General features: G+C 32.6%; 1 protein-coding gene across 1 annotated transcript; it reads left to right on the top strand.

Moving 5' to 3' along the window:
- Positions 1–209: 209 nt before the first annotated feature.
- Positions 210–8,736, top strand: LOC115875839 (WD repeat-containing and planar cell polarity effector protein fritz homolog). The gene is made up of 9 exons (XM_030891366.1): positions 210–494; positions 550–863; positions 922–1,269; positions 2,446–2,684; positions 4,603–4,873; positions 4,998–5,200; positions 6,303–6,504; positions 6,613–6,869; positions 7,420–8,736. The coding sequence occupies exons 1-9, from the start codon at positions 412–414 to the stop codon at positions 8,062–8,064; spliced, it is 2,562 nt and encodes an 853-aa protein (XP_030747226.1). The 5' UTR covers positions 210–411; the 3' UTR covers positions 8,065–8,736.
- The last annotated feature ends 5,261 nt before the right edge of the window (positions 8,737–13,997 follow it).

Here is a 13,997-nt window from a genome sequence, read left to right as displayed (position 1 = left end):
TCTGCCAAATTTCGATGTAAACATTAACTTGTATTTGTTCTTAAATATAAATGAACATTACTGAAGATTTTTATTTGATTAAATTGCTTTTTAATTTTATTATTAATGACTTCAAAATATGACCGTAGGTCTTGACTTGTTCCGTAGAAGAAAGATGACCTTTAACTACGACCTACGTTCAAAAATTTTGTTTTGACAAGTTTTGAGTTTTGAGGTTATAATTTAGTGACGTATTCATTTATATATTTGAAATATTTATATTTTTCAATTTATTTGTTGTGAGTTAAATTCTGGTTGAATATAGTTATTTTTCTGTAAACAATTATAGTCTAAGTTTACTATTAAGTATGACGACTAAATTAAGCACAACAGTACAAGTGTAAACTCAAAAATGATTTAGATGATATTAATATGCTTTCTTTTTTAAGTGAAATACATTTTTGGACTACGCAAGAAGATGTAGTTATTAAGGACAGTGACTATGGATCCTATAAGTAAGTAATTATCCTCTTTAAACATTATCACACAGTTGAGATCACCTTATTTTAGATATTTTTTAAAAAAGGACCTAGTCGATACAGTGTATGCACAGGCAAAGAGACATTTTGCTGAACAAGTTGGGATTACGTATGTCCCTAATAATAAACGACCAGAAAAGCTAAGAGAGAGACTAAAAGAACTTGAAGAATATCTTCTACACAATAAAATTGTTTATTATAGCTGGGAAACTAACAGATTAAGACTTTTGCTTTCTACAGGTTTGATTGTAGATCTAACTATTCATGATAAGACAGGAGATTTGCTAAGTATTAGGTTTGAAAAGCATTTATCTGCAAAACTACAAGTTAATATTATTTGTGATGGTTTGTATTACAAATGAAATAGATTTATACATTGATTAGATTTTGCTTATTCTTCTAGGTGTCTTATTTGATTCTCAGGTGATTTGTGTTTGTAATGATGGTCATGTCTTTGGTTTTGGGGGACCATGGAAAGATGGGTGGGTTCTAGACGGTGGTCCTAGAAGAAAACTACATTATAGCAATGAATGGCTAGTGGTCTATGGAAAGGCAGGTGTTGAACATCCACAGCCATGGAGCCCATTGGCTAAAGACCATCAAAGAGCCAATTTACATTTGTATTGGATTGGATTAGGAGAGCCAGAGCTTTTAGCTTACAAAAAAACAGATGGAGAACCACTATTGGTTGTAGTTAGTAAAAAATGCAATAGGACAATAATAGTTATTGAACAGAAAGTTACACAAAAAGGTACAATATATCTACTTAAAGTATTATTTTTTCAGCTATACCGGGTGCTTTCAAAATTGGTTCACCCCTATATATTTTCATTTTTTTATATGACAACGAAATTTGGTATGTTAGTATATGACATAAATTAGGATTGATTGACATATTCAATTGTTTTTGGCCACTTCCTGTTTCACCGGAAATGACTACAGCTTTTGATTTTTAAAAGGCACCCTCGGTATATTTTTACTTTATTCAATAGAAAACTACATTCTGAATAGAATGACATATCATATGTCAACTTTTGACATTTTACCTTAATAAAAAATCGTATTTTAAATTTCAACCTAGACTGCCATGGCTGTGTTGGATTAGTAAAAATAATTTTTAATCAAGGAAACTTGGAAAAATAGATGTTCTAATGTTTATCTAATGTTTTTCGTGTCCTGTCCTGGCCAATTAAAAGATGTCCAAATCGTATTTTTAATCATATCTTAATTTTTTCAAATGGATCAAGGGTGACTCATTAACATATTTGGAAAAAGCATTTTTTTACAAATATGTAATTTGGTACTACACACTTGGTAGTTTGAGTCAAATTATCGTTATGATACGCATGTTACAATTTCAAATAAACCATATGCGAAAATGTCAAAAGTTGACATATAATATGTCATTCTATTCATAGTGTCATTTTCTATTGAATAAAGTAGTGAAACAGGAAGTGACCAAAAACAAATGAATACGTCAATCAATCCTAATTTATGGTATATACTAACATTCCAAATCTCGTTTCTTTTATATGAAAAAAATAAAAAAGTTATAGGGGTGAGCCACTTTTGAGACGCACCCTGTATAGGGTAACACAGTGTTCCTAAAAAGTTCCATACATATCACAAAAACACTATCATGAAAAAGCTTTTATACTAATTTTTTTAATTTTAAATCAAAAATAGGAGAAAATTTACTCTAAAAATGGTTAATTTAAAAAAATGCCATTGATCATTAAATGATGATATTGAAGAAAAATATACAGTATCCCATTTAAAAACTACAACTTTAGTTTAAAATTTTATTTTGAATTGCCTACTATATCTGTGTAAACATTTAAACATTTGTAAAATGTGCGTTACTGTTGCCCCCATATTTTACAAAGAAAATTGAATGAAGACCCTGTATAATAGTTTGTATTCTTAGGTTCTGTATCAGTAGAAGTCAGTACGTTTGAACTAATCGCCAACAATTTAAAAAGAATATCTATAACTTCTGTTCCTTTACAAACTCAAGTGAGTTGTTGTTCTCTGAGCGATGAAGAAGATAGGTTATTGTTAGGTTGTATAGATGGATCTCTTGCATTACTAAATCGAATAAGAGGATTTACCAGGACTGTAAAAGCAGCTTTTATTGCAACTTTGGCAACATGGCATCCAAATGGGGTAATGTCATAGATAAATTAAGAAATAGACTAAGAAAGGAGTCAATTACATTTTTTATATCTATGCATTAAGAGTCCATTTCACTAGTCGGAAAAAGTAGCAAAATAAGCGTTCGGCATTTAACGTTTTATGTAAAACTGTCTAGGTATTTTTACACAAATGAAGAAGAAAATTAAAGATAAAGGATTATACTATATCCGTATTGTAGCACATTTTTAGACAAATTCTTTATTTTTAAGATTTTGATGGTCAAAAATTCAACTAAATATTCCTTATGTTTGGACTAAATTTTCTCGAAAATAAAGACATAATTTAAAATTCCGTTACAATACCGAAATAGGTTGAAATTTTGTGATTACAGTGATATATAATTTATATGGTTTTGTAGCTAATTGCTCGCTATTTTATGGCAAATGCTGAAGCTCTGCAAACCTAAATCAAGCCTTAATCAAAACACGTGTGTTTGGAATTTTGTGTGTAGCTTAACACAACAGGATCGGGCTAAGCCTTCAGATTTCTGAAATGTAATATATTATATTTTCTTCGGCCAAACACCTGCTTTACCCGACCCCTGAGAGCGGCTCGAACAGTACAGTGTAATAGCACAGATTATACAGATTATAATCTTTGTTTTTTCTTTATTGTTTTTCGTGGTTCCAATTTTCGGAATCGGGCACTAGTTAGGTGACTAGTTTGCGCACATAGCACGCCCACTTATGGCCTCTAAAATTGTGCACAGCGCCTGACTGGCAGTTATTAGAGAGATATCGGAAAACCGAATAGCGTCATCCAGTATTTACGCGTACCTTATCATGGTTACGGTATGCGCGAGTCAACGCAACACCCGCTAATAACGTTACCGCCTGACGTAATTTGCGGATCAATTACACCAAGCGCTCTTTCTAAATAACCTCTGATAACGTTTAAAAATTGCTTAAATGGGCATGTGCGGGTATTTGACAACCGGAGCCGGCCGGCGAGATCTTTTATTTTAGGTTATGTTTGAATTGTTTTGAATTATTGCTTTAGTTTTATTAGGTAATTTGATATTTAAGTAGCTGGGATTAGTTTTAATTAAATAAATATGGCCCAAAATATGGATTCCACCTCTTCCAATACTAAAGAACCTATAAAGAGTCTTAGGTTTACAGCAGATGACGACTTAGCCCTTCTAAGAGAATTTGTTGCTTGTTGTCCTAAACCCATTGGCAGACGTTGAACAATAAAGCACTGGAAATAAGCACTTGAGCCCTTTAGTTTTAAAATACCTAGTAAACAAAACAACTTCAAAGTTTTAAATTCAAAGTTAGGTTAAGTTTAAACAGCGGACGCGACGCGATCAGAATTCTTTCCGATCCGATAACTATAAATGAAGAGAGTTAATACCACCTCACGTAAAGGTATAACACCTGGCCTTATTAACGTCCATGTACGCTATTCGGTTTAGCGATATCTCTCTATTACGCTGTTTATTGTTATTTTACGCGAGTTTATTTTTGCGCACAGGAAATTTGACTCGTTTGCACATCGTCATAAAAAACAATTTTCGTACCACGAATTAGGGACAAGATTTTTATCTGTATACTTATAGGATACCTAATCTGTAGTAATAGACTCTTAACAATGGAATTTATGTTATAACCATGGACCTATTTATTTTTATTAAAATGTATTTTAATTTATTTTATATATTATAATCAATTTTAATTACTTATTATTAACAATTAAAACCTCAAAGAATAACAGCAAATTACCGAGTGTATCTTTTTTATCAAAAATCGTATTGCCAGTGATGAACCAGTCATCCATATTAAAACCCTTTAACAAAGGTCTTTCTCAAAATGATGGATATACTCCTTCCTTGGTTGTTTCAAGTTTTTTCTTTGAATTTCTGCATTTAATTGTTTTTATTTACCAGGTTGTAGTAGCTATAGCAAATGAACGTGGACATTTACAGTATTATGACACAGCTTTAAATTGCATTAAAAGTCAACTTTCCAGTGAAGATTACATTCCTACTACTTTGCTAGATTTATCTACTTATTTTAACACTCAGTTTAATGTAGTTTCAATTAATTGGGGTACAAAAGACTTGGTCATTTCCCTCGAACAAGGACCTCTATGTATTTTAACTCATGTAGACGGTACACTTAGTTTTAAAGCTCTGGCATTCAAATATATTAAGTTAGGTAAGTAAAATATCATTACTCTTTTATTAGCTTCAATCACTATTTTACTTTTTAGTGGGATCTGCTATAAAAGTTTTTATTTTTTTGTTAAACTGTTACTTAATCACTTTTTTAATAATTACAGAACAAATGGAGAAAGCAATTAAGTTATTATTAAGTTGGGAATTTAATGATGAAGCTTTCTACATACTTCAGAATATTATTGCTCATTTACTACGAAAACCAATAACTGAGGAAACAGCTCAGTACCTTCAGGATGCTTTGGGATGTTTTCATAGTCCACCTGCACCTTTACCATCACAGATACGGCATAAATTTGGTCACCAGGTAAATATGTTGTGCTAATATGAATTCTGTAGATCCTTGTATTTGAAGAACATGATAATACAGTTACTAACATACTAATAACACTTCAAAAATCTAACGATATCGGTTCAATAAATACTTCCCTCGATTGTTTCGTTTATTACGGGTCCCGGACCCGGACATATAGTACATAATATAAGCAACTTTATTTGTTCTCTATAAAGCAAGAGAAGGTGTTTTTCCTTTTCATTTAGTTTTGGAAAAATCCTATATATTTTTAATTACACACTTGAATTTCAATTGAAATTGAAAAATGCCGAAAAAACGGAACTCTCTCAATCAATAATTGTATAGGAACGTTGAACTGATCTCAGACACACCCAAAACTCATAACTGACAAATAATTATGACGTAAGGGTAAACGATGGCTGAACAGTCTTAATATTACTGTATATCTCTCTCTCTCTAACGCCATGTTAAGGAAAAACTTCTTAACTTCAACCAGTTGGCAAGTGATTGAGTGAGTTCGACAGTAGTTTCGATCCAACTCCACGTCTTCGTATGGTTCTATTTCAGTACACAAACATCAGGTTGGAACGGTCTTAGAACCGTTTTATAAGACGTCATTTGTCATTCTGACTTCAGGTAGAGAAGGAAAAGAAGACTAGCAGGTCTAACCAAAATCAGAGTCTTGCGCATGGCAGTCCTTTATCGGCCCACACGGTTTCTGCTTTTCACCTGGGATCGAAAAAATGACGGTACCGAAACTGTTTTTTTGACAATCACAAGTTTCGTTGGAACGCAAACGAAATTGTACGGTAAACGATCATCTCTCAGTTAGTACGCGTTTAACCTAGTACGCTTGACCGTGACCGTACATTAAACAGTTTTCGTCGAAGTTGGGACGAAGTTAAAGGTGCGTTCACAACGGCTGCGCCGCTCCGCGCCGCGCTGCGCAACAACATTTTTTGTACTTTTGAAGTGTATTTTTTTAGCGCACACAAAAGTATATGTTAAAAAAATTATTTGCACGGCGCAGCCGGTGTGAATGCACCTTAAAATATGACGTGACGTTGAACGATAGCTGAACATTATATATTATACATTTACTGTTTTCTTTTAGGTTATGTCTTTAACCAGGAGATTCTTTCATCACCTAGTAAGAGCACACATGTTCGAAACAGCTTTCCTACTGGCCGTTGATGTGGGCCATCACGACTTATTCATGGACCTGCATTATATTGCTGTCAAAATAGGTGAAACCGAAATGGCAGCCGCAGCTAGAGCTCAGGCTTCAGCTTTACTCAGCCGATGTTCTAGTGACGGTACGTGTATAATATTCGACGGTAGTCTGAACAGAGATTTTTGTGGCAAAATTTTTATTCTGTATTTTGATGTATATTTTTTGCTCTATTTTGGGATATCATTTTCAGCGTCAAATTGTTCACCGTCCTCGTGTTCTCAATGTTCAGACAGTGAGAGTTGTAGTAGTGATTTCGATGAAGATTTGCCAAGCAAGTCCGACTCGACTGTTTTCTCATCAAATGAACCCAGCGCGGAGAATATTCTGACAACTAACTTTAATCAACCTAATCCTATGACATATAAGGTGGATCAAAAAGAAAGCCAGGGGAATAGTTTTCCAAAGAAGCCATCCCCAGCCAAAGCAACGTACATAAAAGCACCACAGGTATCTAGAATTTTAAAATATATTTAAAAAAAGCAAATGTGCGTATGTCATGTAACGACTGTCATGGCGGTAGAATCTGAGAGCCAAAAAATGACTTGTTCAGCGTTTTAAACATCTCTAAAAAGAAATAGAACATTACTGATAACCCGGAATTCCAGTCAGTCAGATAGAAGTACCTTCGCGGTCTTGTCCTTGTTAATTTTGTTAATTATTTTTGTTAAATGGCCACCATACAGATGTATAGTATATGTGATTTGTATATGTAAAAGGGAAAATAAAACAACTTTCGTTGCACGTCATCAATGACACCATGCGTCGTCTTATGGAGTTTGCTGGTGGTCGTATTATGATGTGCAATCAAAGTTATTTTAATTTCCCCATATGTCAAAATTATTTTTCTATTGATCATGCTGAATTGATTCCACATTTTTTCGATAACTCAATAATATAAAAGAAAATTATTTTTTGTTGCAAAGTTTTTTGCCAGCCGCCATAAGAAATAAGAATGTATAATGTCTATAAATTCTGAACACATATTTTTATTTTACAGATTCCGTCAGATTTCGTTAAACTAAACCAACCACCTATACCTTCTATCCCCCCTTTACCATTTTACACCTCTTTGGGAATCCCATACGCTAGACAATACAACGACGGTACTCCAAACAAGAAAACATCGTCCTTTCTCAGTAACATTTACGGAATTTCAACATCAAACCCAACGAATCTCTTACCAAACCCATCAAAACCGGAACCTAATATTACAGCAGAATTAAAACCTCCCCCATTACCAGTGGTGCCGTCTTTGAGTAGTTCAGCGTGGAGTAGGAACCACCATCAGTTTGGATCGCACAGTACATTACCCGACGTAACGAATAACAGTTGTTCTTTCAACGAGAATTTTTTCTCACCTAAAAATCCTCAACAACCAAACAGTAAAAAGCCAACGCCTAAGGTGACATTTTCAAATACAGTGACTGCGTTTATAGTGTCCGATGAGAAAAAGAATAATAATGATCAGAGGCCAAATAATTTGTCTAGTTCCCAGAGGGAATTGGCTGAAAGCTTGCCTTTGTGCCATCCAAACGAGGATTATTTAAAAGATTTTACCCCAGCTGCCAATGTAGATAATAGTGAAAAAGATGGTGCCAGTCAACAGCCTAAAATTAAAGTTGTTCACTTCGGAGTTGTATGACGAAATATATTATATTTTAGTTGTTTTTGAAAAAACTTATGCCAAACCTGAGTTATTTTTATTTCTTAATTTGCACAATCTGGTGTTTTATTATTATGAATAATTAATCTTCATACAATTTTATGACACCCGTGTTTTTTATTTTACACTATTTAAATTTTATAACAAAAAGTGTCACACTCCATCTCTCCGTCTGTCTGTCCGTCCCACCCAGATGAAGATGTAAACGAAACGTCGTATCCAACTTTGCAGGATGGGACCGTGTCCACAGTCGCTCACATAGTCTACCTACCACATTTGGTCGCGATCGGAAGACATCAACTAACTGTACAGTGACACATGTCGTACACGGTCAAGTTGGCCTTGGTCCAATCTATCGACATACCAAGTTTCATTAAAATCGGACAATTTTTTCGCCATTAATGATGGGGTTTCATAGACATGAAACGTCGTCATCAATTTTGATTACTTAGGTATATTAAAAAAGGTAAGTAGGTAATGTTTAAATGGAGTAAAGCACTGGATTGTATTAATTCAGGAAATAATGAAAATATAAGTTTAACATGAGTTTTTTCAAATATTTTCTACCACATAAAAAGCTAATTCCTTGTATTATTATAAGATATCTTTTTACATATTTATTTTTTATGAATCTATTTTTATATATTTACAATATACTAATTTTTTAAGATAAACGTAAAATATATATTTTTTATTTTATATTCCCTCTAACAGCGCTTTCAGATGGAGCGGACCGTCCGCGACGGAGCGTCCGCGCCTTCGAGCAAGTACCATGAGTTTATATGTATAATTTCACATGGTCGCGTATGCTCCGTCGGACGGAGTTCGTCCGACGGCTATCTTGAAAAAACACGACGGACCGTCCGCAACGGAGCGTTCGCGACTTCGGGCAAGTATCCTATCCTGTATGTATAATCTTTCAAATAAGTATCCATCTGAAAGCGCTGTAAAATGACAATTATTTTTTAAGACATAAACACAGTAATATTATATCAAAAACCGGTGAAAATTATTAATAATAAACAAGTATCTATCTGAATTTCTTCATATATTTTTAATATAATTTATTTGTCACACACACATAAAAACATTTTATTATTAAATTAATCCTCTTAAAATATATATAAGTATATAGTTATACAAATAATCATATTTTTTATAACCCATTATAACCGAGAAAAAAAACGATCAAAAATTTCACGTCAAAACACCTAAAGTAGATTTATTTTACTTAAAAATATAAATATCGTTTAACAAAATTCAGTTTGCAAACTTAAAAAGTATATTCTGGAATGATATCCACGTATATATACATGATCATAAATCTAATTTAGTAGATTTTGTTGACATTCTAATTTCAACTTTGCTTGTTCTACATTAATTTTCTTATGCTAGAGAAATTGTTTTTATTTGATCACACTGTATATTTAAGGCAATTTAAAAGTATAATTAGCCAATTTCGAACTAACAACTGTTGGCTATGGTTGACAGATAAACAATGCTTTAAACGTCCGTTGTCAACTAATCGGTAGACAACTGACGTTTAAAGCATTGTTTATCTGTCAACCGTAACCTACGGTTGTTCACTCGAATTTAGCAGTAGTTGTAAATAAAAACGGTGTGATATTTATTATACAGGGCGATCCTTAATGACATACTAATATTTAAGGGGGTTATGGATCACCCCCTTAAATATTAGCATGTCATTATGGAACACCCTGTATATACATGTCACTCAAAATGCATCACAATTACATCCTATTCGTGTATAGAACACGTATAGTATGTAATTATGATGATTATAAATGAAGGGTCCAGAGGAAAACATGATAAGCGCCATTTTGCTAATTTCTCAGGAGAGCACTGAATGGTTGGTGGGTATCAGGTTCTTTCCGTGTATTCTATATTTTTACTAAACATATATCATAGGATTTAACAACTTACTGCCCTGCAGAGTGTATACATGTTGTAAGGACCAGACCTACTAGATTATTTAAAATCCTAAAATTAAAAAATTGGCGCTTATCAACTTTTTTCCCTGGACCCTTCAAATGTTACAAACGACCGGTGACTATTGTAGAGCTAGAGCAAGGTTGAAATCAAAATTGTGCTTAATTTAACTAATCTACTTAATTAAATTTATTAAAAACCATACAATATAAATAACATTGTAAAAACCAACTTGTGGTATTTTAAGAAGAAAGTATATTAGAAATACATTGGCGATTAGAAAAATAACTTTTTCAGTACAGCGTTTCTCTTTCACTTCGAGCGAATTCTTAGAAGATCTATTTCATTGTAAAATAATTACAAAGTTTTAAGAGCACAAATTCGATAGATACGATTATTGTGACGTGAGTCAGTATGCAACTAATACCACGCGGACTGCTGACGAAGACAAAATTGAAGTAATTTAGTCTATATGTGTTCTTCATTTAAAGGTTGTATATATTTTGCCTAATAAACCAACGCCTAACCTAAAAAACATACGCCTAACCAACCCAATCAAAATACACCAACAGCGTATTTTGATTGCGTTGGTTAGTCTCTGGTGTAAGTTTTTTTTTTGTTTATAGATTGCACGCGAAATACTCGATCGATTTTGTAGAACTGTTATAATATGTTATTATAATTTGTACGTTTTTGAAATTTAAGTTAAATTATGCTACTATTACTTAAGAACTTACTCTCAAAAGTTATACGTTTATAATAAAAGACAAGAAAATAACCCACGATTTAAATTTGACGGGAACTGTGGGTTGGAGTTGGCGAGTTGCACGGTACGGCTAGACGCAAGCGATGGTTAGTTGCATACCTCATGACGTCATCGTTAATCAGACCTATTACAATTATTTTAAAATGAAAATGATTTCAAAAAACTACGTTATCTTACGAGGTAACAATTAATATTGCGTTTTTTATTACACTAAAAACACTTTAGACGCTTATTGGCCTAAAAGTTGCGGTATTTTACGAAGATGCTAATTGAAAAATCTTAGCAAAACCACAGATGTGTTAATATTGTTTCGCTTTTTAACTAGTTTATCGAAGGAATTTAGGCTCGTACTTATAGACGTGTCTCAAGACCTACTCTCGACAAAGATCGACTGCAAATACGAGGCTTAAGCCTGTTATTTTTGTCGGTCTTTTCCGAGAAGAGGTCTTGAGACACGACTATAAATACGACCCTTAAATTTGAATGTCTTGAGACTTCAAAGCTAACCCTAGAATAACTTAGGATAGTTTATTACAAGTACAAAGTGATCTACATGTAATGCTAGGGTTATCTATGGGTTCTTGATCTGGAATATTAATTAGCAATCTTCTACAATTATTAAGGAACATTCAAGCTGAGAGCGTCGAGCGTCTCGTCGCGTTTGCGTGTCGAAATGGAATCAATTCACTTAACTTAAATTAGACCGTTCAGGCAGACAGCGTCGCGTTTGCCGTTGCGCTAGCGTCCGCTGAGCGTCGGGGTTCAATGGGGCGGACGCGACAGGGGGTTTCTTATACAAGTGTAACTATTTTCGGAAATGGCAGATCTAAAGTAAAAAAAATAAAATTTCTGACATTAAAAAAATACCATCTCAGAGCAGTATATATTAAGTGGCTATAATAGTGAACATTCATTCTACCAGTTTATTTTTAATTAAATTTGGAAATATTTTTGGAACTATGTGTAATAAACATACATTCAGCACTTTGAGATATGAATATATTTTAGGTATTCTGATCGTTTAAGAACTTTTGATCAAAAACTAGATTAATAATCTGTCAGTTTTTGTTTTAGATTTATCTTTAGCTTTTTAAAAAAATCCGATTCTGGTTTCACTTTTCAAAAAGTGTTCTTTTAACATTATTTTACAGTTATTTCGTTATTTCACCTGGCGAATGAAATTTTTATTGAACGTGGCTAAAAAAATTTGTAATGTATATAATGTACGAAACGGCCACCCTGCACTACTTTGGTGCGAGGTCAAGATAGTACGAGAAAATGTCAGATGCGCGTAGCCATATTAACCTATATTTTGCCACAGTATCTATTATGCTATATTCCCATAGCATAACTGACATGTACAATGTCAAAAAACTGCTAATATAATTCTTTATCGACCCTGTATATAAACAACAATACCCTTCACTTTTTTGGTTCTTTGAGAGGTAGTAATAGTTATAATACTCAAAAAATACATATTAGTAGTTTTTTTGAACCTTCAGTGTTACTTTACATGCAGACTCACCTTGTATAAAGCTTTGCTAATAAATTAACAGTAATCATGTGATATATAACTGTGATAAAATATCTCATTTGATATATTTTCAAATGCACTCTTGTTTATGTATTGGGGATTGAGTTTATCTATCTGAATGTCAATGACTCTCATCTGTACAGCATATTATACAGTCAGATAATTATTAAAATGACTATCGAGATTTAGAGAACAATTAAAAAAATAGTAATCTACAACAAAATGTATGTGGAACCTGTCAAAAACGCCCTACTTTAAATATCTACAGAAAAAAGAAAACAAGGTTTGATAAAATTCTATTTCTTTATTTAACTTCAATGAATAATGACATGGCAGTACTTCAGCTGTTAACATTTTTTCATTATGGCATTTACTGCTTGACAAGAGTAATTAAGATATGTTACAATTGTATGACTTTTATTTAGTTATTCCAGTAGCGAATTTATTTTTTGGTATTAAATAATTACATCAATTTATTTATTTATTATATATTGTTTTGAATTGGTTTTGTTATTTACATTTACTGACCCATGGTAAAACAAACCTATGAAATTTGATGATATGTTTATAACTCTACTTTACATTTTAACATGTTAAAAACAACTGAACAACAACGTTTTTTGATCAACCCTTTGTTGAAATTGAATTGAACTGAAAATTATCTTTCCTTCTTTCTTCTATTCAATGTTAAAGTGGATCGTTTTTGACATCAAGACAAAAAAAACATTTTGTTGACTATGAGATCTGAATAAAAACAAATATCTAACAACGCCAATCTAAACGCTAAATTCGTCCTCTTAAATATTAGCATAATATATATAATAATGGTCTTTCGAAATTCTTTAGTCAGAAAACAAATCTTATACAATCTAAAATATAGTAGAGTCAATTTTGAGAGGCATATGACATTGAAAAAATAATATAAAAATTAGGTTGGTTTGGTTTAGTTTGTTGAAAGTCACAATTGTCATGGCGGCAAATTATAAAATTCGACTTTTAACAATACTAAGCATCAAGATGTTAATTCAAGATTCGATTTGTTAGTTTTCGGAATACAGATCTTGTTGATCTTGTTCTTTTTTGTTTTAACTTTCCTCGAGACAAATTAGAAATTTTATTGATGAGTTATGTAGCGATTTTCTGCGTTTATTTTGTATTGCTTGTTTATTCTATAACTGATTTTATGCAGTGTATAAATATGTAAATACATTGTGTCAGGATCTGAGCCACTGTCAGATTACTGTATAACTTACAGACTTCAAAAATTGTTACTTTTTTCAATTGCATGCAATCGTTCACAGACTAAAAGCGTAAGAAATAAACTCTTTTCACCTAGTTAATAATTATATAATAATCTTGTGAGTAATAAACAAGTCAAATGAGAAATTCCTCTAGGGTGAACGAATTTTGTTTTTACTCTAGCATTTATTACTACTTGTCAGGAACAATTAAACAGCCATATTGAAATCCTTTCGAGGTATCGCCAAGTTTATCTAGATCCAGAAGTTGAAGAAGAAGCTCTAAAACCTATTTATGAAGACTTATCTCGACATGAATTGCTTGATAGATGTAAAGGTAGTAATACTCAAAACAATGAGAGTTACAATGGTTTACTTTGGCACTTTTCACCAAAGCACAATGGCTTTAAAACTATCGAATTAT

Source organism: Sitophilus oryzae, unplaced genomic scaffold (assembly GCF_002938485.1).
Source record: "Sitophilus oryzae breed Bouriz unplaced genomic scaffold, Soryzae_2.0 scaffold_1396_pilon_pilon, whole genome shotgun sequence".
Taxonomy (NCBI): Eukaryota; Metazoa; Arthropoda; class Insecta; order Coleoptera; family Curculionidae; genus Sitophilus; species Sitophilus oryzae.
Note: the sequence above shows the minus strand (reverse complement) of the source record. Positions and strands in the feature narration are given on the sequence as shown.

What these genes read in the sequence shown, in the direction of transcription:
- LOC115875839 (XM_030891366.1), top strand. Translation starts at nt 412, where the DNA reads ATGCTTTCTTTTTTAAGTGAAATACATTTTTGGACTACGCAAGAAGAT. An exon ending in CAACATGGCATCCAAATGGG is followed by an intron (nt 2,685 to 4,602) that starts GTAATGTCATAG and finishes TTTATTTACCAG; the next exon opens with GTTGTAGTAGCTATAGCAAA. An exon ending in CGTACATAAAAGCACCACAG is followed by an intron (nt 6,870 to 7,419) that starts GTATCTAGAATT and finishes TTTATTTTACAG; the next exon opens with ATTCCGTCAGATTTCGTTAA.